Source organism: Coregonus clupeaformis, chromosome 14, assembly GCF_020615455.1.
Source record: "Coregonus clupeaformis isolate EN_2021a chromosome 14, ASM2061545v1, whole genome shotgun sequence".
Taxonomy (NCBI): Eukaryota; Metazoa; Chordata; class Actinopteri; order Salmoniformes; family Salmonidae; genus Coregonus; species Coregonus clupeaformis.
This window is the reverse complement of record NC_059205.1, coordinates 16,421,282-16,448,234: the sequence shown is the minus strand read 5'-3', so window position 1 is coordinate 16,448,234 and position 26,953 is coordinate 16,421,282. Positions and strand designations below refer to the sequence as shown.

Below are 26,953 nucleotides of genomic sequence, written 5' to 3'. Positions count from 1 at the left end.
TCAGAGTTCGTTTTGAAATTTCATCCTGCCTGTCCTGATCGTGGATAGACAAAATCAACATGCGCGCGCCCGGTCTAGTCAGCATGTTACCGTATCGCACACTGCCATTGGATGCAACGAATCCACACCAGATTTCATATCCCATGCAGCCGCGTTACAATTCAAACACTCGAATGCATGATGTTCTATTGTCAACGCCTTATTAGACTGAGGCTAAAAATCTCCCCATTCAAATTAACATGAAAACATGCCTTCGCTTGACATTATTTCTATATCGAGACCCTACACTTTCTATTGCCATTTTTTACTTTAACGGGGTAGGGATACGGGAGTAGTTTGTTACAAGAGCTCACTGATTTGTCAGCTAATACCGCAGTTAACACTCGAATTGATTGAAACGAGGCCTTCGAGATCTATTCAAATCGGTCAGTGCTAACCCAAATCCTTAGGACGTCCCTACCCTAAATGAAGATGATCTGCTGAACGCGATTGACAATTAAAGGCAATGTTCTTTTGGTCGCGGAGACTGCGTTCACGGTTAATGCTGCATAGGTCGGCTCAATCTGAAATTACCTTCACAATGTACCTCGGCTCTTCCACGAAACTGATTGAATCCAGCCCTTAGTTAAAGCTTCGATCAGCCGTAGAAACAAAGCGTGCTGTGCCGGTTTCAGTAAAAAGCGGCGGGATAGGGCTGGAGAAATGTGACCACTCATTCAGACCGCTATGGATGCAAGGAATGACCATCCAGGATATGAAAACCATAGTTTTAACCATGTTAAGGCTATATAGTTTGTTTACAACCATTGGGAGTAAACAAGCTTATTTTGGGTTCTGATGGGGTACAACAGTTGAACTAAGCTCATGAGGCATATTTATAAGTTTGATTCTTGAAGAATATATGGTACATAAAGTCAAAAAATGTTGTCAAAAAATGGATGTAACAGCGGCAGTTTGTCCCTTTAATCCTTTTTGTTCCTGAAACCAAAGTTGTCAACACAATAAGTCTCAGGCTGCTTTCTTTGCCTTTATCATGTGTTCATCAATGCAAGATGTAAAGTCTATAAAGTATAGGAATTCAGTGAACCAGAAATGGTGCAAACAGTTCTGCATAGACTAGCACTAATTAATGAACATGGGTGTCTGTCAAGATATGGAAATCACCATAAAAAGTAATTGATTGTATATGACATTAACTTTTGTTGCAACAAAATTATACCATTTATCAAACGTAATCTCTGGCAGTCCCGATCCACCATTTGAGAATCACTGTTCTACGAGTCAAATCAACTGACAAGTAATATTTTTATACAAATGTTAGACCACCATTCAACCGCCAATGAACAGAAGTCCACCCCAAGTACAATCTTTATTATGATTTACACTGTTTTATCCTTGGTTTGTTTTCACCAAGTTTCCATTTAGGCAAGCGCCACTGCATCAGTACAGTCCCATCCCTCACTCGTACAGTGGTGGAATAGAAGGAATTAAGGGGGGGATGTTCAGACATCCACTAAATTCCAAACCAACCCCTAGTCCATTCCCTTGGGCACTGTGTAGATGGGAAAGAGACGGATAGGTATACCATAAGCAATATACTTATAGCTCCACGTTACCCTCTGATAGGCTAGGGGAAATCTTGCTTATTGCTTATGCCTAGCCAACAACTTTTAAAATGTAGTGCCTAGTGGGGGTCATAGTGGCTAGGGACCCATTTGGGATTCAGAACCAGCGTTTACAATTTGTCCAGGTAGTTGTCTAGGGCGGGGATGCCCTCTTTGAGCCCCTTGCGTTTCCTGGTCTCTGCCACCACAATGGCGGTCTTGGTGGTAGGGTCCTGGGGGTCCCCCTGGAGGATCTGCCAGTGGTCAAACACACACTGGGGGAAGGCCTGGCCGCCCGTGTTGGAGCGCAGGTCAGCTGTGAAACCTGGGAGAGGAGAGCGAGGGGGGTGAAGACAATAGGTTTAAAGCTTGAGGTCTATCTGCCAGTAGTGGTTGAACACAGTCTTGTATAACTAACCTTGTGGGGACACACAATTCAGTCCCATTCAAAATCCTATTTTCCCTAACCCGTACCCTAACTCCTTACCTTAACCCAAAAACGAACCCTAGCTCCCAACCCTAAACCTAATTCTAACCCCTAGAAATAGCATTTGACCTTGTGTGGGGACTAACAAAATGTCCCCAGTTGGTCAAATTATTGTTTGTTTACTATTCTTGTCAGGACTTCTAGTCCCCACAAGTATAGTTGAACAGGTCCACACACCCGGGAAACTCTGGGTCCTAATTAGAAAACACAGACCCTGCAGAAGGAAATGATCATCTCCAGGTGCGTTTAACCCTCAAGCTACCGACTGGGGTCATTTTGACCCCAGAGGCATATTTTTGATCATAGCCGAAGGTGGTTAATTCAATTCTTCATCACTTGTCAATCAACTTGTTCTTAACAAAACTAAATTCATTGTTTAGTGTTTTTGTATCAATATGGACAAAATACAACAAAAAAATCTTACAAAAAACATCATTTGGGGTCATTTTGACCCAGCTAAAAAAAATACCTAATTCCACCTATAGTAATTTGATTAATACTACCTTTATTTTAATCTAGGTTTCTCTGGAGACAAGTTATCCATACTACCAGAGGGTGGAGGGAGACCTGTATCAGTTGACCAGATAGACAGATCTGCAGAGATAAAGTTCCCTGTGTACTTGCCTAAGATTGTGTTTTCTATACCACATATCGTATGACAAGTGTACGAAACCAAAATTAGCTTATTTTTGTGCATAAAAGTCTGCCAATGGTATAAATACTTGATAGAACTGCAATACAGAACTCAGATATATTACAGCTCTATGTAGATTCAGTGTGTGTATTCTCCGATAAGTAGTTATTCTAGGGCAAATAAAAATAAATAAAAAGGTATTTATTTCAATCCAGGTTTATTTTACATTTTAGTCATTTAGCAGACGCTCTTATCCAGAGCGACTTACAGTTAGTGAGTACATACATTTTCCATACTGGCCCCCTGTGGGAATCGAACCCACAACCCTGGCGTTGCAAGTGCCATGCTCTACCAACTGAGCTACAGGAGGTAACATAATATTAAGATTAACATAGAGGATGAAGGGGGACCCGCGTCAGTGATTTTGACCAGATAGACAGATCACCTTCAGAGATGGAGCACCTTATGTACACGCTAGGGATGTGCATCTTTCCTTTTCAAGATGATTCGATACATGGGCTCCGGAACAAGAACAATACGTTTTAGTTTGAAACAACTCGGTTTAATAATAATAATAATGTATGCACTCACTAACTGTAAGTCGCTCTGGATAAGAGCGTCTGCTAAATGACTAAAATGTAATTAGAGAATCGATGTGACTCGGTTCGATGCGATGCACTAACATTTGTTGCATAAACACATTCATTTTCCATTCTAAATTAAAATCTGCAGCTGATGGAGCTCATGATCTGGGCCTCTCTGAAGTTAATCTGTCTGAGCTGACGTGTGTGTGTGTGTGAGAGAAAGAGAGAGTGTGTGTGTCAGGGTTTACGTTATGAAAATGTGGCGCTGGACATTTGACCGGCAACATTAAATTTACCAGACATTTGAGAAATTTACCGGTGCTCAAAATGACATAAATCACATTTAGAATATGGGTCATTAATATTAACAGAACATGCAAGTCGAGGATGTAACAATGTGCGGTCCTTCTTGCCGAATTCTGATGTGCACTTTGAACACGTTAGAATAACTACACATTTACTTTTCCTCAGCCAACAAGACGAGCGACAAACAACAAAATCAGTAGCCTATGTCAATCTACTACAGTAGAAAAATGTAGGCTACCTATTCTATTGGTCAGCTTGTCGAGAAAGAAAGCCTATTCCAAACAGACTCTGGGACAGTTGATCCCAGATTCACACAACCAGTGTGATCCCCCCCCCCCAAAAAAATGAAAAAGCAATGAGTCTGATGCAACAGATCAGGATGTTTAGCTTAAAATGTTGATAAACTATTATTTCTTCACATTATAAGCGCAGCAATGCGCACAAGGCAGTCGGCTACACGCGGATGTTCGTTCCATAATGCAATTAGCGGGAAAACACCATTGTCAAAAAGGGCACTGCACATGCGAGCGATTTCATGTGACAGAGATGAAAATATCAGTTAGAAAGACAGGAGATCTCATAGGCTACTTTGAACAAGTGGTGTGTGACGCGCTGATGAAGCCTGCCTTCCGTTGTCGTTTGATGCCGCGTTCAAAACAACTGGGAACTCGGAAATCTCTGACTTCCGACTTCAGTGCGTTCAAGACAACAGGGGGAAAAAACTAGCTCCGACCAGGAAAAATATTTTTGTACGGTCATCCAACTTGGAATTCCAACTTGGGAACTCTGGCCTCTTTCTAGAGTTCCGACTTTCCGACCTGATGATCACTAACGTCATGATTTGACCTTGTATTTTTCAGAGTTCCCAGTTGCCTTAAATCAGCACCACAAAATGCTGCAGCAGCAGCTCTTATGCGGTCTGACAGATTTTATCTGGTATCTATATGCGTGTGATAAATAAGATACATAATATATACTGTACTGCGGCAATTTAAATTTCACGAAATTATGCAAATTAATCTATTGACCAATAAGCATGACCAGTCAAATGTATTTACGTCGACTGGTATGTCCATCAATGAACAGGCTAAAAAGTATTCTTTTACAATGGGATTTTTTTCTTCTGTTCCCGGACAATTGGTCGGCGCCAATTTTATTTATCGGCTTTTCTATTTATTTTAATCTGAAAAAAGTTGGCTATTACTGGTTAATGGAAACCCTGGTGTGTGTGTGTAAATGACGTGGGTCTATGATGTATGTACTATATAGGCACTAGGGGTGTAATGGTAAATAAGTTGATATGTTGCTGTGATTCCAATAGTTTCTTGGGGTACCCCAGTTGGTAATCGTTGTATGTAAAGTAAGTTGGTAGCTTGAGAGTTAACAGTGAAATGTTCAGAAGGTTGTGTCAAGGCAAATGGGTCAACTCTATACATTACAGTTTACATTACCCATCAAATAAGAATAAATGTTCTACACAGGGTTGGGGTCAGTTCCATTTTAATTCCGTCAAGTAAACTGAAATTCAAATTTTCCCTGGTAAGCCCCAGATAAAGTTAACTCTCACTCACCAAATGACTCGTTGACAGGCAGGTAGGCCTTGACGATGAACATGGGCGTGCCCATCACTTGGGACTCCTCGAACACGTGACCTCGCTTCCTGTTCAGCACGCCGTAGATCCCGCCCACTACCTGCTCTGGGCACTGCAGAGACAGGAAACAGGAAATACATGGCTCCGACACTTGATTCCAAATAACCCCCAATAGCCTAGCATACAATTTAATGTAAGAGTGGTCGAGTTCAAGTGTCAAAGTAGTCGCACACCGTACGTATGCACACGCACCTGGATTTCGACCAGGTAGACAGGCTCCATGAGTCGTGGCTGGGCAGTGAGCTGGCAGGCGTACAGCACTCTGCGGGCGGTAGGGATGATCTGTCCGCCACCGCGGTGAATGGCGTCCGTGTGCAGGGTCACGTCGTGGATGTCAAAGCGGATCGCACGCATGTTCTCCTCGCACAGCACACCCTGTAGGAGGGAAGAAGGAACAACACTTCACAACTCAGGATAGAAAAAAATACTATGCAATCTTGGCATGGCCTAAACTGCAGATTCATGTCTACTTACAAACTGAAGTCATGAATGCAGATTTGAACTGCAACGCTTCAATGAGCTTTGGCAAGGAAAATTATTGACGGTGCCTTAGTTGGTTGTCAAGCTTAACTAACTAAACCGAAACCTAAACCCACCTCCTTGACGGCCCACTGGAAGCCGGCCACCACGCTGTCCTTTATCTCATTCAGGTACTGGACTCCCTTGGTCACGTCCATCAGCAGGTTGGGCCCGGTGCCGTCGGGGCCAAAGCACCAGATCTTACGGGCCTCCGACACGTCCCACTCGTACTTGTCGGCCAGGAAGCGGGCGCGGATCTTGAGCTCCTGCCGGGGGCTGACATCACCCTTCTCGATGTCCTCAGCCAGGCCGTCGGGGAATGGTTTCGCCCGCATGTACAGGCGGTTGTGCTTGTTGGGGGACTTCGACAGGCACATCACTTCAGACTCCTCAGACACAGTTTCCCTGTAGGACACCACTGGGTCTGATTTCTGTTAGGGGGAGGAGTTGTGAATCAAGTTAGGACTAGGGATGGGCATTTTAAATAATTTCAATGATCCAATAATATCATGACATTTCTTCAGATAACCAGATAGTCCCCCCAAAATTAAAAAGTTTAAACTTGGGAACTGGCTTGCTGCCCAGCCTGCGCGACTTGGAAGAGGTGCCGCGTTGCTTGCTTGCAGATGTGCGGGGAATGGGCAGTGGCTCGTGAGTTTGATATGAGAGCGAGAGTAGCCATACAGATAGCTTATCTATCGTCCCATCTGGTAGTGCCCGTCTTGACTGCATCAAATCAATTTAAAAGAAGCTAGCCAGCTATGTTAGCCAGCTAGCTAGCTACAGAGGCCATTTTTCTGCGCTTCCCCATCCTTGTCTACCACTCCATTTTAAACAGCCTACCCGATGGTTGCTCGTTGTAGCCTACTCCTTCTCATTTAACTAACTTAATTGATTAGATTTCCCACTTTGCTTGCTACCCATGGAGCCACTGAGTGTATAGACAGTGCCACTTTGTTTGGCCGACAATAACAAACGCATTAAATCCGAGGCTACGGTATGTTTTTTTATGGGGCACACGTCCTAAAAGCTACATTCAAACGTTTATTTTATTGAATTAAGATTTTCAAATGTCATGGTATATCCTTGTGTGTAGCAATGTCACAATTATTTAGACAAAGCCTTTTTATTGTTAAAATAGACCTATGATTTCCCCCCTCCCCAAAAAATTTATATACTCTCGCAAGTATTAGAATATTAACGTCCGTTTGGATATTCGAATAACCATGCCCATACCTAGTTAGGACAGTGCATTCATCTACATAGACATATTTCCATAACGGTAGTCTTGCTATGTCCTGTAATGTCTACAGAGTAAAGACACGCACTTCCTATTGCAGATTCTCTTTGTTAGGCAGTGGAAAACAAATCACCTTCTCGATGTAGTGTACCATTGTATTGTACTTGGAGAAAGCACATTGTTCAGTAACACCTTATCTCATACGTAGTCTGTTCCTTCCCCTCCCTCACCTTTAGTGGAATGCCGGCGTGGTCCTCCTCCAGATCTTTGAGACAGATCTCCAGATGGAGCTCTCCGGCTCCAGCGATGATGTGCTCACCAGACTCCTCGATGATACACTGCACCATGGGGTCAGACTTAGCCAGACGCTTCAGGCCCTCCACCAGCTTGGGCAGGTCAGCAGGGTTCTTGGCCTCCACAGCCACTCTCACCACGGGGCTAACGCTGAACTTCATCACACGCATGTTGTGGGCCTGTTGGACGAGCATACATGACGTGAGAAATATTCATCTATTGTTCATCCAAAATGGCACCCTATTCCCTATATAGTGCACTACTTTTGACCAGAGCAAAAGTCTAGGAGTGCAAAATAAATTGAATGGAAAATCCTTCTTTGTCATTAAAAGTCATTGTGGCCTTCAGAGATTTCCTATACTATAATGTGATGAGATGTACAAGCCACCTGTTCAAAGGTGGTGATGGTCCCTGTCTTAATCAGATACTGGTCCACTCCAACCAGACCAACAATGTTCCCACATGGCACATCCTCAATGGGCTCCACGTAACGCCCCATCATCAGAATGGTCCTACGGAGGGAGGAAGAGAGAACAGATTGAGGGGAGGAGAGAATATACAATACTTAAAAGTTTGAAGTCACACACGTATCTGCCGCTCTAAATGGTACTCCCCACACACACACACACGGCAGGTAGCTTAGTGGTTAAGAGCGTTGTGCCAGTAACCGAAAGGTCGCTGGTTCTAATCCCCGAGCCGACTAGGTGAAAAAATCTGTCGATGTGCCCTTGAGCAAGGCACTTAACCCTAATTGCTCCCCGGGCGCCGAAGACGTGGATGTCGATTAAGGCAGCCCCCCGCACCTCTCTGATTCAGAGGGGTTGGGTTAAATGCGGAAGACACATTTCAGTTGAATGCATTCAGTTGTACAACTGACTAGATATCTCCCTTTCCCTTTCCCTTTCCCTTTTTACCTCTGGATGGGTTTGATGTAGAGGTCTTCCTTCTTCCCGGGGGTGAAGTTTGGTCCCATGATGCGCACCTTCAGGCCGGTGGCCACGCAGCCAGAGAAGACACGGCCGAAGGCGTAGAAGCGACCCTTATCTGTGGTGGGCACCATTTTAGAGATGTACATCATCAGAGGTGCCTTGGGGTCGCAATTCTTGATACCTGAGAGGAAAACGGTAAGTATGATATTAGACTTTATATTAATTAGGAAACGTGTTGGGTCTAAATTGTCCTCCTGACAGAAAGCCATCCTTTGCTGGTTGACATGGACAGGCACAGTGTACTTTTATCTGTCCCCAGTCAGTTGTTCAGGGTCTCGGTGTGTGCACGTGCTCCTGTCCTCACCCATGGCGGCCTCGTCGTCTCCTGGTCCCTCGTAAAGCAGCTCACAGCGGTACTTCTGGGCGGTGACGGGGGAGGGCAGGTGGATGGTGATCATCTGAAGCAGAGCCTCTCCGGCTGGGAGCCAGCGACGCATTACTGCCTTCAGTAGGGGCTTGCCCTCCTTCTCCTTGTCCTCTGTGTCCAGCTTGATGTCCAGCTTCTCTATCAGCTTGGCCGTCTCCTCCTTCTTGAAGTTCATGACGGCATCGAATACCTGGAGGGAGGGAGAACGGGGGAGGGGAAGACAGACAGTTGCTTTTCATCCTTAAAAAAAAAAACTTTTATAAATTAATATTGGTCAATGCATTGCATAAATTAAATCAATGATTCAAAACACTTTAGGGGCGTCATGTCCGGTCTCACCTTGAAGATTGGGTCCAGCACGAGCTGAGAGAAGGTGCGGGGCAGCTTCTTACCGTCGGGGCCAGTGGCAGTCTTACTGAACTTCCCAGTGGCTGGGTCAAAAAACCTGCCAGTTGGATAAAACAAAAACACACGCTTTAATATTCTCATTGACAGTTCAGTCATTTAGCAGACGCTCTTATCCAGAGCGGTGCATATTTCAACAAAACGTGCATTCAGTGCATTCAACTCAAGTTCCAAGCATGGTTGAGGTCCATTCCAATTGAAGTCTCTATTCAGGAAGTGAAGTTTACTTCATGAATTAACCGACTTCAATTTCACAGACCTCGATCCTGTTTGATAACAAAGCTGAGTAAAACCTTCTTCAAAAATAGCTGCCATCTGCAAAATTAGTGCTATTAAGAGTCAAGAAAAAAGACAAGTGCAACAGTTAACTACATTTCATGTCACTAGGACAGCCAGGAACTCGCAAGCATTTACATACAGTACGATACAATCAGCTGTAACAAGTCAACAGCCAAAAACAGGACATTTTTGCAACATGTCAGATTGTTTGCCAGCATAAGAGAAGAGTGCGCACCTGCGATTTAGGCTCCCAAATGTGTTTACTTTGTCTTCAACCCTTTGGTCTTCCTCAGGTCTCCATACAGAGAAAAACCCTGTACATATAGGGGGCTGCCCGTGTCACGTCACATACCTGCAAACACTTTTCAATATTGCCACGCCCTCACCTGTGTGCGTGTGATTGAGAAAGCGAGAGAGAACAGGCACACTTAATTTATTTAGTCCGAAGTGCCGGGGTTGGCGGCATCGTCCCCCTTGGAACCATTTCATTGGTCCTAAGGTTCAAGCTACACCTACCCAACACGACAGGCGTTCTAAATCAAGTGCACCCAGAGAGAGAGATCGAGAAAGTGCATTCCAGATACACATTTTCAGTGCAGCTCTGTAGAAATTATAGGATTACTTCATCACATTCGTGTGATTCCTGAGATGTTACACTTCAAGACATTGTATAGATCTGACAATCTGTACAGACACCAGAGAATGTCTATCTGGAATGCAATCAGAGTAAGTGTGTACCAGTCTACCTGCAATTTCTACATGGTGTTCTTCCACCTCTGGGCATACCTGTGTAGCTCTTGCCTCACTATTCTCTGTCGGATGCATAGACCCGTCTGTCCACAGATTCTTCATCAAGTCCTCCATCTTCTTACACCTCTGTGTGCGTGTGTGTGTGTGTTTACACATGTACAGTATGTGTGTGTGTGTGTGTGTGAGAGAGAGTACTACGCAAGTACATACAGTGTGTGTCTGTAAAGTAAATGTGTATGCATGTACAATGTGTGTGTAGTGGTATTTATATATGCGTGAGTGTGTGAGCGTACCTCTCTCCCCACAGCTTCTTCATCATGTCCTCCACCTTCTTACACCTCTCTGCTGGTCCCAACTGTGTGTCTTTGCCGGCAGAAAACTTGGCCACGTACATCTCAGCAAACTGCTTGAGGGTGAAGGCCCAGCCGTGGAGACCAGACCCAAACCCTACGGTACCGATCACAGGGTCAATCTGAGGGACGACAAGAGGACCATGTCGTTGTCTTAGGCCAAACATGTTTCCCTTTGATCACGTCAGAGTTTGGGGACAAGTCCCATTTAAATCATTCAGTTGAACTGGACATGGATTTTCTCCATAGCGGTGCAACTCCACTCCTGAATTGGCTGGAATTTAGAAGGAATTCACTCCCACTGATCACTACTTAGATTTATGCTTGTCAGGTGTGTGTGTCCCTCTCACCATAATGGCGCCCATTGGTCCTGCTTCATCCTCTCCATAGGTGGCGATGATGACGTTGACGTTCTCCACGATGCGCTGGAAGGTCTGGAACAGATCCTCCGGCTCCAGCTGCAGCTCCAGCAGGGCACGGTCCATCTTGTTCATCATCAGTACGGGCTTGATGCGCTCAGCAATGGCCTGCCTCAACACAGTCTCTGTCTGCACACACACACCTGAAAAGGGGAGGGAGAATGAAGGTGTTATATTAAAATCCAAAGACAGAAATTGAGTGGGCAAGAAAGACTGCACTGAGAGAAAGAGGAGACCGGGACAATGAGTGAGAGTGAGAGTTAGAGTGAGCGAGAGGAAGCAAGAGAAAGGACATTGAGAAAGACCTGAGCGAGAAAGAAGGACAGTGAGAAAGGACAATGGGACACTCTTTTGGGCAAAAGTCCGTCCTCCACCCGCTCTCCTCCGTAACCCGGAAACCGATAGATAAGTGGTCGAGGAGATGTCAATTCGTTAGTAAGCGAACAGAAGTGTCCTCCCCTCCTCGATAGCCACCTTTCATCAAGGATAGTCATGTGTATCCTAGGGCCCTATTGAATAGGTTATTTTTTCCCCAAATCCCATTCTCACTTTTGTTTTAACAGGTTTCCGCCATTCAGTTTGTTTTATATATATATATATATATATATATATATATATATATATATATATATATATATATATATAAAATATAATAGAAAAAACAACAAAATTGAATGTCCACAATGCTTAAACCACATCTGGAGACCACTTGAGGTCTGGGAAAATCTCAGACATTTAGATTTTGGGGTGTAGTTATTACCCTTTCATTCAACTGTGCACCAGCCTGTTTTTGGGGGGCGTTAGCGATGTTTCTGTAGCGCTCATGTGATTGCAAAGTTTGCAAAACTAATGGCTACTGGAATGATGCAAATCATGATATTCTGCAAGGTAGGCATAAACTACTTTGTAGTTAACAGCTAATTGTGAAGGTTTTTGGGAACCTCTCCATCTACCAGAAGACGTCGTCATTACATTAGCGTCGTCGCTAACGGCTACACAAAGTGGTAGACAAACGCGCGCACACACACACACACACACACACAGAGATAGGGGCATTCCTGTGCCATTGCCTCTTCAGAAAGTTGAAGGAAAATATGAATCACTGATGCATTTTGATAATCTTGGGCAAATTAATGTATATTCTAAATTCAACATTTAGTTGATTTCTTACTAGTTCAATATATTTTGGAATATTGTTGAATTCCGTTTTAATGTCTGGATTCAGTGATTCCATCCGTGTTCTATGCAACATGGATTTTAAAGGGCCATAATATCCTACCAGAGTCCTTTGCGGAATAGTTTTGAATCGGCTTTTGTTTTGTCGGAGAAGTAAAGTGTGCACGTTAAAAAACAATAAGCTACTTATCCATTTATCTATAAAATGTCTTAATTCGTTTTTATCACTTTACTAATTTATTTTGGGATCCACCCCTGTAAAAGTAATTTGGCTTATGACGCGCGAGTGGGGAAGGAGATTCATTTCATACAAGCGCATTTTCGTCCACGTTCTCTCTCCTCGCTGCCTCGACTACCTTTGACTTTTTTCAAAAGGAGGCGAGAGAGGACGCAGGAGTTGAGCAAATCCAATTGAGAAAAGGAACATTTGTTAGTAGGCGAACGGAAGTATCCTCACCTCCTTGATCGCCTCCTCGATCGCCGAGGAATCACAAGAATATCCTACCAGAGTCCTTTCGTGGAAAAGTTTTGAAATCTGCAACACCCCCTTTGAATCAGCTGTTGTTTAGGAGTAAAGTACGCACATATTTAAAAATGATATGTTACCTATCCTTTTATCTATAAAATGTCGCACAACTAGCTAAAATGAGTTTTACTACTTTACACGTTTACATTTGGGATTCCACCCCGTAAAACGTCATTTGCAATTGAGAATCTCCCAGTGAGAAATGAGAGCGAGAGAAACGAAGACAGGAGAAAGTCTACCTGAGACACAGTCGACCACCACCAGCGCTCCGTCTGTGACCCTGAGGGCGGCTGTGACCTCGGAGGAGAAGTCCACGTGGCCCGGGGAGTCGATCAGGTTGATGAGGAAGCCAAGCCCATCTTTAGTCTGCTTGATGAAGGCCATGTCGTTCTCCTCCAGCTCGTAGTACATAGAGATGGCCCTGAGAGGAGTGAGGGAGAGGATAGGTGAATGGTAGGTGTTCCAACGTTGTTGTTAAATTATATATATTCTTTCTTTTATATAGTGTCTGAAACCAAGCGTCCCTGTCAGCCGTGGGATGCAGACAGACAGGGATAGTAGGAAACTAGTTGATGTGTGCAGGAGGAACGACAGAACAGCACTGAACAAGCTGCACTGTAACTTATCCTGCATTGTTGTTTGTTATCCAAATCTCCAAAGTTTTCTACCTCTAATTTGGCATCTTCAGCTCAGGCATAAGTATATGCAGGGTTGTTTTTTCAGCCATACACTTATTGATTTGACTTATTGGCCTCATGGTGAAATCCCTGAGCGGTTTCCTTCCTCTCCAGCAACGGAGTTAGGAAGGATGCCTGGATCTTTGTAGTGACTGGGTGTATTGATACACCATCCAAAGTGTAATTAATAACTTCATCATGCTCAAAGGGATATTCAATGCCTGCTTTTTATTTTACCCATCTACCAATAGGTGCCCTTTTTTGCTAGGCATTGGAAAACCTCTGGTCTTTGTGGTTGAATCTGTGTTTGAAATTCACTGCTCGACTGAGGGATCTTTCAGATAATTCTATGTGTGGGGTACAGAGATGAGGTAGTCATTAAAAAAATTGTTAAACACTACTGCACACAGAGTCCATGCAACTTACTAAGAAAATGTTTACTCCTGAACCTATTTAGGCTTACCATAACAAAGGGTTGAATTCTTGACTCAAGACATTTCAGCTTTTCATTTGTAAACATTTCTAAAAACACAATTCCACTTCGACATTAAGGGGTATTGTGTAGTGACAATCTCAATTGAATCAATTTTAAATTCAGGCTGTAAAAATTGGTCAAAGGTCAAGGGGTTCTCAAGTTCGAGAAACTACTTTAAAATAATTTACATTTATTCAGATGAAGGCCAACAGGTCGTAATGTCAATGATTTTAAAATAAAGTAAAAAAATGTTTTTATGTAAGAGTGAGAGCTGCACCCCCCCCTCCCCCAAGCAACATCCAACCTACCAATTCCTATACTGTAGACGAAAGATCCAAACACACATTCCTGGGTTGTATTCCCGTGTAGCTCAGTTGGTAGAGCATGGCGCTTGCAACGCCAGGGTTGTGGGTTCGGTTCCCACGGGGGACCAGTATGAAGAAAAAAAATGCATGCACTCACTAACTGTAAGTCGCTCTGGATAAGAACGTCTGCTAAATGACTAAAATGTAAAATCTATTCACTACAAATGAAACAGAGGCAAACGGGCCCAAACTGGGACGGACTACATGAACTGTACTACTTACGTGGACTTGATGGTAATACAGCGCTCCTGCTCGTCTTTGCGTGTGTCTGTGAAGCGGGTCTCTCCGGCGCGAGACCCCGCGATGATCCCAGCTTTAGACACCAGGGAGTCCGTCAGCGTGGACTTGCCGTGATCCACGTGAGCGATCACAGACATGTTACGGATGTTGGACTTCTTGTCCATGATCGCACGGATCTGGTCCACTGTAAAGTTCACCTGAAGAGCAAAGATCAAATCAATCAGGACATTATTGTAAAATAATATGTTCTCGTCTTGATGACTAGCCTGGCTAAATAAAATAGTCAATTAATTAATTTGGGGGCGAACCCTAACTCACTTATGTCAAATGCTCACTTAGTCTTTCATTGACATGCATGACTACGGGACTTTTTACACTCATTTGATTACACAAACTACGTCCAGGAGAGATACTTGCGTAGTGTAAAGACACAGATCTAGATTCAAATCTCTTTAAGAGATGTCTCCCATACTACCTCCAGAGGTAATGTGGGAGACATCGTCACCACACACCCTCGTCTGAGGAGTAGTGTAAAGACAACGGCTCTCCCACATCACATGTCCCTGGAAGAATTACCTTAATACCAGTAGACAGCATTTTTGCTCTGTTAGCCAAATAGAAAATGAAAGGCTTAAAAAAAAAAAATCTCACTATAGACATATTTTACTCATGTAAATTCACCCTAAGTGAAAATGAGTGGACGTTAAGATTCACTTTTTTATTTGTACTGTGCATATGCGTTTGACATTTCTTAACAGCAGCAACCCTGGTCTAAACCCCCCCAAAACAACAATTAAAAGGCAACGCAGAAAGTGAAATTATCTTTGATGGACTGTCGATCCTATAGCAGCATACATCTTATTTGATAACCACAATCAGATTTGAAAAAAAATATGTGAACCCCTTCAGTCAAAAGCTTGTGGCACCTCCATTAGCAGCCATAACTTAGACTATAGCCAGTAATCAGTCTAACATCGGTTTTGAAGGATTTTTGCCCACTCCTCCTTACAGAACTCAGCCAATTGTGTGAGGTTTGAGGGGTGTCTGGCATGAACTGCCCGCTTCAGGTCCTGCCACAGCATCTCGATTGGATTTAGGTCAGGACATTGACTTGGCCAATCCAAAACACAAATCTTCTTTCTCCTGAACCATTCATTGGTAGATTTGCTTGAATGCTTTGGGTCGTTGTCTTGTTGGAAGACCCATTTTCGGCACAGCTTTAGCTCCCTGACGTTGTGTTCAAGAATCTCCTGGCATACCTCAGAATTCATGGTTCCCTTAATGATGTGGAGTCGTCCAGGTCTAGAGGAAGAAAAGCAGCCCCAGATCTTGACATTCCCACCACCATGCTTGACTGTTGGGATAAGGTTATTTTGGTGGTAGGCAGTGTTGGGTTTTCGCCAAAAATAGCGGTGTTTATTGTGACCATAAAGGTCCATTTTGAACTCATCGGTCCAGAGAATGGACTTCCAGAAACCTTCAGGTTTGTCCAGGTGGTCCCTGGCAAAGTTTAGACTGGCAGCTTGGTTCTTTTTTGACAGCAGAGGCTTCCTCCTCGCAACCCTCCCATGAATGGCATTTAGATTCAGTGTTCTTATTGTTGAAGCATGCACAGTTACCTGAGATGCAGCAAGGGAGGTCTGCAAATCTCTAGATGTTATGTTTGGGTTGGCTTTTACCTGATTTATTATTGATATTTTGGAAGGGTGTCCACATCCAGGCCGAGTTGCTGTCATGTTAAATGCTCTCCATTTGTAAATTATTTGCCTCAGTGGACTGATGGAGCTCAAATCTTTTTGAGATGATTTTATAGCCCTCCCCAGACTGATGTGCTCTCACTACCCTCGTCCTGATGTCCTCTGAGATCTCCTTTCCTCTCGGCATGGTGCGCTTTGCATTCACCTGGATGGGTAACACCAAACTGACCAGGTTTCTTATCTCTATTTATCAGAGTCCCGCACAAACTCTTTCCTAATGATCTCTCCTTTGATTGGTTCATTTGGTAGCTAATTATTTACCCACCTGATTCTACTTACCTACCTGATTTAACCAATGCAACTTGGGGTTCACTTATTTTAGCACCTGCACTAAATCCTTTTTTTTTTTTATGTTATATTCTATAACATGTATGATTTCCTCTACACCAACATATGGTATTGGTAAATATAAACCTGTTATGTCAGATCAAAAAGACTGGTTATGATTTAAATGAAGATTTCATGGTTTAAAAAAAACAAAAGGAAAAAAACAGTAATTGCACAAGAGGTTCACATACTTTCAAGCAGCTAACTGTAAAGTAATGAGTGAACTTTTTAGAAAAATCATGGGACAGTCTTTGGTCTTATGCTATTTTATGCCAATCATATCGCTGCTTGTAGCCTAGAACTGATGCCTTGTGGTCTTATGCTGCCATCTATTGGAAATATTTAGCAATTAATTTACAGCAGACCGTAAAGACACTGGAGAGGCAACATAGAAATAAAGTAGATTTTTCGTATTAATTCCAGCGATCAGTTTCAAATCTGCCGGGTCTGTAGTGACGCCTCAAGCGCTGCGATGCAGTGCCTTAGACCTCTGTGCCACTCGGGAGGACCCTGCCCCACCTATCCTACACCAATTGCTGGACTTTCAGAGGTTACTAGGTCACACCCAGTTTAAATCACATTCAAAAAAATATTTTTTAAAAAGTGGCTTGTTTATCAGGTGTTTTGCCTTGCAATAATAAATACCATCATTTAAAAAAAACGAATACTTACAGGTTTTTATAAAACAATAAATCCTATTTAATACTAGTATTTACTAGAATAATATTATTACTAAACCCTAGAATTAGGGTTATGGCTAAGGTTACTGTCTGTACAGGGTTAGGGTTAAGGCTAAAATAAGTTATACATAACTAAGGGGTTTACCTAGGGTTAAGTTGAGGTTTTCTGGCAAAAAAAACGATGGTTTATAGCTCTAGCTCTAGTTCCTCCCTGTGGCCATTTGCGGGTACTACATACCTCATTCACGACACTCGCTGGGCTCATAATCTGAGGTAGCAAGTCATCAGATCTACAAATCAATGAGCTAGACCCAGCCAGTTGGTTTGCAACTCAGTGAACCTGCGCAACACACTCAATTCGATGCCTATGAACGAACAGATTGACGCATATCAAATTACAACGCTGCCATTTAAAAACAACAAAAAGTGTCAATTTATTTTATTTCTTCATGAAAAAAATTATGGCAGTTTAAAATTGGCCACATCTTGAAGATGATGACAGGGACACCCGTTTTGTTGAGGTTTTACACCTTTTTCGGAATAAATATGATTAACTATGACCAGAAAATGTTTAACTTTTGATGGGTAGGTGCCAGCCATCTCTGGCACCATGGGTCACCACAATGTGATATCACTCACCAAGTAGCCGTAAAAATGTTAATATTAAAGTAGAACTGACAGCATTTTAGCAACAGGAAATTCTTTAAATCTGTTCATATACACCCACAAGAAGAATTACACTTTTTTTTTTTTTACATTTTCTGACGCACGAGCGCTGATTGCATTTGGAAAATATTCAGACCACTTGACTTTTTCCACATTTTGTTAGCGTTAGCCTTATTCTAAAATGAATTTAAAAAATGTCCTCAATCTACACACAATACCCCATAATGGCAAAGTGAACAGGTTTAGAAATGTCTGCATTTACAAATAAAAAAAACAGGAATAACTTATTTACATAAGTATTCAGACCCTTGAGATTTCTACAACTTGATTGGAGTCCACCTGTGGTAAATTCAATTGATTGGACATGATTTGGAAAAGGCACACACCTGTCTATATAGAAGGTCACACAGTTGACAGTGCATGTCAGAGCAAAAACCAAGCCATGAGGTCGAAGGAATTGTCCGTAGAGCTCAGAGACAGGATTGTGTCGAGGCACAGATCTGGGGAAGGGTATCAAAAATAGTCTGCAGCCAGGAACGCAGTGGCCTCCATCATTCTTAACTGGAAGAAGTTTGGAACAACCAAGACTCTTCCAAGAGCTAGCCGCCCGGACAAACTGAGCAATCGGGGGAGAAGGGCTTTGGTCAGAGACGTGACCAAGAACCTGATGGTCACTGACAGAGCTTCAGAGTTCCTCTGTGGAGATGGGAGAACCTTCCAGAAGGACAATCATCTCTGCAGCACTCCACCAATCAGGCCTTTATGGTAGAGTGGCCAGATGGAAGCCATTCCTCAGTAAAAGGCACATGACAGCCCACTTGGAGTTTGCCAAAAGGCACCTAAACGACTCTTAGACCATGAGAAACAAGATTCTCTGGTCTGATTAAACCAAGACTGAACTCTTTGGCCTGAATGCCAAGAATCACATCTGGAGGAAACCTGCCACCATCCCTACGGTGAAGCATGGCGGTGGCAGCATCATGCTGTGGGGATGTTTTTCAGCGGCAGGGACTAGGAAACTAGTGAGGATCGAGGGAAAGATGAACGGAGCAAAGGACAGAGAGATCCTTAATGAAAAACCTGCTCCAGAGCGCTCAGGACCTCAGACTGCAGCAAAGGTTCACCTTCCAACAGGAGAACGACCCTAAGCACAAAGCCAAGACAACGCAGGAGTGGCTTCGGGACAAGTCCCTGAATGTTCTCGAGTGGCCCAGCCAGAGCCCGGACTTGTACCCAATCGAATATCTCTGGAGTGACCTGAAAATAGCTGTGCAGTGACACTCCCCGTCAAACCTAACAGAGCTTGAGAGGATCTGCAGAGAAACTCCCCAAATACTAGTGTGCCAAGCTTGTAGCGTCATACCTAAGAAGACGAGGCTGTAATCGCTGCCAAAGGTGCTTCAACAAAGTACTGAGTAGAGTCTGAATACTTATGTAAATGTGATAGTTTTAAAAAAAAGATTAATACATTTCCAAACATTTCAAAAAACCAGTTTTTGCTTTGTCATTATGGGGTACAGTGCCTTGCAAACATATTCATCCCACTTGGAGTTTATCCTATTTTGTTGCATTACAACCTGTACTTTAAATTGATTTTAATTTGGATTTCATGTAATGGACATGGTCAAAATTGGTGAAGTGAAACAAATAACTTGTTTAAAAAAATTCTAAAAAATAAATAACTGAAAAGTGGTGCGTGCATATGTATTCACCCCCTTTGCTATGAAGTCCCTAAATAAGATCTGGTGCAACCAATTACCTTCAGAAGTCACATATTTAGTTAAATAAAGTCCACCTGTGTGCAATCTAAGTGTCACATGATCTGAATATATATATATATAAATAAAACACACACACCAGTTCTGAAAGGCCCCAGAGTCTGCAACACCACTTATCAAGAAGCACCACCAAGCAAGCGGCACCATGAAGACCAAGGAGCTCTCCAAACAGGTCAGGGACAAAGTTGTGGAGAAGTACAGATCAGGGTTGGGTTATAAAAAAAATATCCGAAACTTTGAACATCCCACGGAGCACCATTAAATCCATTATTAAAAATGGAAAGAATATGGCACCACAACAAACCTGCCAAGAGAGGGCCTCCCACCAAAACTCACGGACCAGGCAAGGAGGGCATTAATCAGAGGCAACAAAGAGACCAAAGATAACCCTGAAGGAGCTGCAAAGCACCACAGCGGAGATTGGAGTATCTGTCCATAGGACTGCTTTAAGCCGTACACTCCACAGAGCTTGGCTTTACGGAACAGTTGCCAGAAAAAAAGCCATTGCTTAAAGAAAAAAAATAAGCAAACACGTTTGGTGTTCGCCAAAAGGCATGTGGGAGACTCCCCAAACATATGGAAGAAGGTACTCTGGTCAGATGAGACTCAAATTGAGCTTTTTGGCCATCAAGGAAAACGCTATGTCTGGCGCAAACCCAACATCTCTCATCACCCCGAGAACACCATGTTTTTTCCCCCCCATCGGCAGGGACTGGGAAACTGGTCAGAATTGAAGGAATGATGGATGGCGCTAAATACAGGGAAATTCTTGAGGGAAACCTGTTTCAGTCTTCCAGAGATTTGAGACTGGGACGGAGGTTCACCTTCCAGCAGGACAATGACCCTAACCATACTGCTAAAACAACTTGAATGGTTTAAGGGGAAACATTTAAATGTATTGGAATGGCCTTGTCAAAGCCCAGATCTCAATCCAATTGACAATCTGTGGTATGACATAAAGATTGCTGTACACCAGCGGAACCCATCCAACTTGAAGGAGCTGGAGCAGTTTTGCCTTGAAGAATGGGCAAAAATCCCAGTGCCTGGATGTGCCAAGCTTATAGACTCTATAGAGACATACCACAAGAGACTAAAATGGAAAATTTAATCCATTTTAGAATAAGGCTGTAATGTAACAAAATGTGGAAAAAGTCAAGGGGTCTGAATACTTCCCAAATGCAGTGTACATATGGTCATTTTCAAGTTGTCATAAGATTTTTGGGGAATTACATATAGTAAGGCATCTGTACAAATTCTATAGCAATATAGAGCGGGAAAGCGGCCGTGTGTTCGGACAATTAATAGACACTGCAGTAAATAAATAAAAACATCTGCCTTGTCCAGGACCGGAGTCTACGCAGACATGCTACAGCCAATCAGAGCTACAGTAGGCCTGTATGTAAATAATCAATTTGCCACACGGGCATTTTATTTTTATTTTATTTCACCTTTATTTAACCAGGTAAACCAGTTGAGAACAAGTTCTCATTTACAACTGCGACCTGGGCATGCCATCATTCACTTTGAACTGAACTGTGCGTTTACAGGCAGTAGCCACAGCTAGACTTTAGATAATTGGAACACATTCGCCAAAAGCCACAATAAACACCTGAATGGATTTGTGCAAATATGTAAATACCAAGGGATTCCTCTTACATTTGGGAACGTCACAGTCCTATTGATCAAACAACCATGAAAAGGTAGGCTCTCTCCCCCTCCCTTTCTTATACACATCAACAAGATCAACAACTAATGCTAGCCAGAGCGAGATGAGCTATAAAAAAATATTGTGAGGCAACCCTCAAACTTTTTCAGCTAGTTGGCCGTCAAAATTGCACTGGGAAATATGTAGCCTGCTCGTCTTTCTGCAGCTTGCCCCAACCCATGTTTTCACAACTGAATGGGAACTTGTGCACGGGCCATACTGAAAAAACAATGACTTCGGTGGCCATTGTTTTATTAGAAAAAATATATAGCCCTTTATAATGTCCACTTATGTACATAGGATGCTATATATAGCATTTTAACATAAAAAAACAAGAGATAAATCATATTTGTCCAGGCTTTGGTGCTATGCTTGCAGATGTGCATAATATACTGTGAACCTAATCAAAAAGTATTTAACTCCAAAGAACAAAAACATAGCTATAGGTTGTAACATTTTTTATGCACATTGATCACCGGTGCGGTTGAATGCAGCATTGCTGTATGGTGCACTCAAAATGTATTGTAATTGAGTAGCCAACCTAGGCTACTGCTCAAATGTTGTTGTAATAGGCTTGCATGTTTCTAAGTTGCATGGTGTTTTGTTGCAGGTTGTTGTTTTTTGGTTATTCATTGTCAAGCTTTAAAAACCGAAGCCAGACTGCAACATTTTAGTAGCCTTGCTAGGACTGTGGCATGTGTCTGTACACTTTCCTTCTGCTGCGCGCTGTAAACGGGACACACGGAAGCAGCACAATTGAAGTTGAATTCACCAATGTGAGCGCATCAGGCTGTAATTAGATGACAACTGTTAACTCATTTATACTCGCTTCTGTGTCCTAGTGAGCCCGCAGGCCTTGTGTTTGACACGCGCGCTAGCATATTAGCCACGTTATGACAGACTTGTGATCATTGCCCTTGCTAGTTTGATTGTATTGACATTCCCAACCTAGTTAGTTGTCTGTTTTTGTTCAAAATATTGAGTCATTGAAACAAACGGTGCATGCCGAATGGGTGAAGGCAGCAAACGATGTACCAGGCCAGCTGTGATTTATAACCTGATAGCAATATTTTTTGGACTACCAAGAAATGTATTGGTGAATTATATTAATCATGCATTGAACTGCATCCATCTATTCTGCCAACAATGCCTTACTGTACGTCATGGCATTTTGAGTCAAATAGAACCAACCTATTTTTAAAACCTCTTATAAAGTTGGTTTTGAAGCATAAACTGGGAATTTGATATTTTTGACTGATATTATGATTGTCTGTTTCATATCTGAAAAGTAGTTAAAACACTGTCAGTTCCACTTTAAGTTACCTGAGGTACGTTTTAGCATGGGTTCCCAGATCCTCAAAAAGTTATACAGGTGCACCATCGAGAGCATCCTGACCAGTTGCATCACCGCCTGGTATGGCAACTGCTCGGCATCCGACCGTAAGGCGCTACAGAGGGTAGTGCGTACGGCCCAGTACACCACTGTGGCCAAACTTCCTGCCATCCAGGACCTATATACTAGGCGGTGTCAGAGGAAGGCCCAAAAAATTGTCAAAGACTCCAGTAACCCAAGTCATACTATTCTCTCTCCTACCGCACTGCAAGCGGTACTGGAGCGCCAAGTTTAGGTCCAAATGGCTCCTTAACAGCATCTACCCCCAAGCCATAAGACTGCTGAACAATTAATCAAATGGCCACCCGGACTATTTACATTGACCCCCCCTTTGTTTTTACACTGCTGCTACTCGCTGTTTATTATCTATGCAGTCACTTTACCCCTACCTACATGTACAACATTTACATTTACATTTTAGTCATTTAGCAGACGCTCTTATCCAGAGCGACTTACAGGAGCAATTAGGGTTAAGTGCCTTGCTCAAGGGCACATTAACGTCATTTAGCAGACGCTCTTAGCCAGAGCGACTCACAAATTGGTGCGTTCACCCTATAGCCAGTGGGATAACCACTTTACAATTGGGGGGTAGAAGGATTCCTTTATCCTATCCCAGGTATTCCTTAAAGAGGTGGGGTTTCAAATGTCTCCGGAGGGTGGTGAGTGACTCCGCTGTCCTGGCGTCGTGAGGGAGCTTGTTCCACCATTGGGGTGCCAGAGCAGCGAACAGTTTTGACTGGGCTGAGCGGGAACTATGCTTCCGCAGAGGAAGGGAGCCAGCAGGCCAGAGGTGGATGAGCGCAATGCCCTCGTTTGGGTGTAGGGACTGATCAGAGCCTGAAGGTACAGAGGTGCCGTTCCCCTCACTGCTCCATAGGCAAGCACCATGGTCTTGTAGCGGATGCGAGCTTCAACTGGAAGCCAGTGGAGTGTGCGGAGGAGGGGGGTGACGTGAGAGAACTTGGGAAGGTTGAACACCAGACGGGCTGCGGCATTCTGGATGAGTTGTAGGGGTTTAATGGCACAGGCAGGGAGGCCAGCCAACAGCGAGTTGCAGTAGTCCAGACGGGAGATGACAAGTGCCTGGATTAGGACCTGTGCCGCTTCCTGTGTAAGGTATCCCCGCACATTGACTCAGTACTGGTACCCCCTGTATATAGCCTCGTTATTTTATTTAGTAAATATTTTCTTCACCTCTTATTTCTTGAACTGCATTGTTGGTTAAGGGCTTGTAAGTAAGCATTTCACTGTAAGGTCTACACCTGTTGTATTCCGCGCATGTGACAAATACAATTTGATTTGAAGCCTACAAGGCAGTGGAGGCTGCAGAGGGGAGGATGGCTCATAATGGCTGGAAAGGAGCGAATGGAATGGCATTCAAACGCATGGAACCCATGTGTTTAATGCATTTGATCCAATTCCACCAATTGCGCTCCAGCCATTACCACGAGCCCGTTCTCCCCAATGAAGGTGCCACCAACCTCCTATGCTACAAGGTTTACGCGGGTAGATCTCATTGCAGTCCCGTGTATCTCAGTTGGTAGAGGTTAGCGCTTGCAACGCCAGGGTTGTGGGTTCGATTCCCACTGGGGACCAGTATGAAAAAATGTATGCACTCACTAACTGTAAATCGCTCTGGATAAGAGCGTCTGCTAAATAACTAAACATTTAAATTGCTAACAATAGCGAAGCTGGCATTGTGACGCAGAACAATTGGTTGGCATTAGAACGTTCGGAAGGCGAGTTGGTGCCATGGTGCTAATAGGAGATGGGAGGGTGAAACATTCCCTAAAATTAGGTCTGTTTTTTCACGATTACTTCAAAACTACGGCAAGGAGCTGGGACATACGGTTTTATGAAACTGGGCTCCATGGCGGATGCAATAAACTCATTTTAATCAGAAAACGTTAACATTTCATGTGTCCAGCCTACTATAATATAAGTCGTGAAGCACTACAGGGAATTGACAATTGTGCACAACTGCATCACTTGCTGGCTTACCTTTTAGCAATCCAGCACATACCCGTAGCTAGCCAATGTATCTAAAACAAAGTCATGACCTACATGCCACCTTTGACCAAATAACTGACGTTTTACTGCTAGGTGGCCAATTTACAACTTGAACATTATGTGCTAGCTAACGTACGTTATACATTTACAATTAGACACGGGACACAGTTAACGTTAGTTACCGTTACCAACTGTTTTGAATACCGATGCAATGACACTTGTGAACAGTGACTAAAGTTACTGTGGTCAAAAACACCAAAGTCCTGTCCTTCCAAAAGCACTGCGGGTGATAGCTAGTTAGTTACTGTATGTAGCGGCCCAGTTATACAAGACAGACTTTACCTCTAAAGATGGCTAACTTGATAAAAACCAACATGACCGCTGCGTAGATTCAGACAACCCTCATATTCCTCAAACGAAATTATTCTGAGAAATTGGAAGCTTTCAAATCACTATCTCAAATTGAGATTTATTTCGCGTTGTCCGCCGCGGTTTTCTAAACGTCGTCATGCCGTTCTCACAGATGGAACATCCATCTTCGGTTCGGAGGCTGCTTCACCCGGCCAGGTTAATTTCAACTGGTCACCGACAACGGAGAAGGGCTAACTCTTTACCCACTGACAACACAGAATCTCCGGTTCACCGAATCATAGTAAAACACTTCAAACTCGACTTACCATTTTGCCTGATGTTCGTAGATGAACTTGTTGGTAAAATGAACACTGAGAATACACCGCCTATCTCGTCCAAGGATAGGCAGGAAAGACAGCGCTTATGACAGCCTACGCTGCATTGTATCACGTTCTTCTGATAAGCGTAGTGGAGAAGCTCCTCTCTGCAGCACACGGAACAGGGCGGGGTTGGTTATGGGCGGGTTCGGCCGGGCCGACCCCACCCACCACACGTTTTCATTTGCGGAGGCTTTACAGACAGACAAGCAATGGGCAGAGCGGCGCTCGTAAAGCTCAGTGGGTTCGCCTGGGCATCATCAGTACAAAAACGTTTTGGAACGTTGATAGAAATGCCATGAATTGATCTGACATGATTCATTAGATTCAGATAGAAATATATAATGTGAACAAACATGCCTCTCTGAACGTTGCCAATGTTGTGTCCGTCCTCCCGCTGAACGCGGCCCTGGTACCCGCTTGTCCCTACGTATGTGAAAGTAGCCACACTAATGATTACCAACAATAGTGAAATTGGTGGGTTGCCTTCAAAATAAAAGTCCCTCATTGAAGGTGATGCAAACGGATACAAATAGTGGAATTGTGCCATATTTGAACAAGATAATGCTAAACAAAGTTGGAATGTTGTTACATAATTAAAAAATAAATACAATAATTCCTTATTATGACAATAAACAGAAAAAGCCGTTGTATTAGACTCAGAGCATGCGCAGACCAGCTGGCTGGTGTGTTTACGGACATATTCAATCTCTACCTATCCCAGTCTGCTGTCCCCACATGCTTCAAGATGGCCACTATTGTTCCTGTACCCAAGAAAGCAAAGGTAACTGAACTAAATGACTATCGCCCCGTAGCACTCACCTCTGTCATCATGAAGTGCTTTGAGAGACTAGTCAAGGATCATATCACCTCTACCTTACCTGTCACCCTATACCCACTTCAATTTGCTTACCGCCCCAATAGATCCACAGATGATGCAATCGCCATCACACTGCACACTGCCCTATCTCATCTGGACAAGAGGAATACCTAAGTAAGAATGCTGTTCATTGACTATAGCTCAGCATTCAACACCATAGTATCCTCCAAGCTCATCATTAAGCTCGAGGCCCTGGGTCTGAACCCCGCCCTGTGCAACTGGGTCCTGGACTTCCTGACGGGCCGCCCCCAGGTTGTGAAGTTAGGAAACAACACTGGGGCCACACAGGGTGCGTGCTCAGCCCCCTCCTGTACTCCCTGTTCACACATGACTGCGTGGCCAAGCACGCCTCCAACTCAATCATCAAGTTTGCAGACGACCCAACAGTAGTAGGCTTGATTACCATCAATGACGAGACAGCCTACAGGGAGGAGGTGAGGGCTCTGGGAGTGTGGTGCCAGGAAAATAACCTCTCACTCAATGTCAACAAAACAAAGGAGATGATCGTGGACTTCAGGAAACAGCAGAGGGTGCACCCCCCTATCCACATTGACGGGACCGCAGTGGAGAAGGTGGAAAGCTTCAAGTTGCAGAGGCGGCGAAAGTCCCAAATTAGGTTGGGGTCCAGAACGTCCCCAGCCGGAACTCAGCTCCTCTCCTCAGAACCATACCCCTCCCTGTCCACCAGGTA

General features: G+C 43.6%; 1 protein-coding gene and 1 non-coding gene across 2 annotated transcripts; both read right to left on the bottom strand.

Moving 5' to 3' along the window:
- Nucleotides 1-1,356: 1,356 nt before the first annotated feature.
- Nucleotides 1,357-25,452, bottom strand: LOC121581193 (elongation factor 2). Its single transcript, XM_041896643.2, has 14 exons — nt 25,332-25,452; nt 14,321-14,535; nt 12,821-13,002; nt 10,811-11,022; nt 10,404-10,582; nt 9,016-9,121; nt 8,614-8,866; nt 8,235-8,430; nt 7,709-7,832; nt 7,257-7,499; nt 5,864-6,217; nt 5,460-5,642; nt 5,187-5,319; nt 1,357-1,929 (listed from the first exon to the last, which is right to left on the bottom strand). The coding sequence occupies exons 1-14, from the start codon at nt 25,332-25,334 to the stop codon at nt 1,736-1,738; spliced, it is 2,577 nt and encodes an 858-aa protein (XP_041752577.1). The 5' UTR covers nt 25,335-25,452; the 3' UTR covers nt 1,357-1,735.
- On the bottom strand, nt 13,086-13,214 carry LOC121581717. Its single transcript, XR_006003252.1, has one exon. It is a non-coding gene; the product is annotated as a small nucleolar RNA SNORA63 (small nucleolar RNA).
- Nucleotides 25,453-26,953: the final 1,501 nt, after the last annotated feature.

Excerpts from the sequence above, each read along its gene's own strand:
- LOC121581193 (XM_041896643.2), bottom strand. Across the intron at positions 7,500-7,708 it reads CCATCACCACCTTTGAACAG|GCCCACAACATGCGTGTGAT; the intron begins GTGGCTTGTACA and ends CTCGTCCAACAG. Across the intron at positions 6,218-7,256 it reads ACGCCGGCATTCCACTAAAG|AAATCAGACCCAGTGGTGTC; the intron begins GTGAGGGAGGGG and ends TCCCCCTAACAG.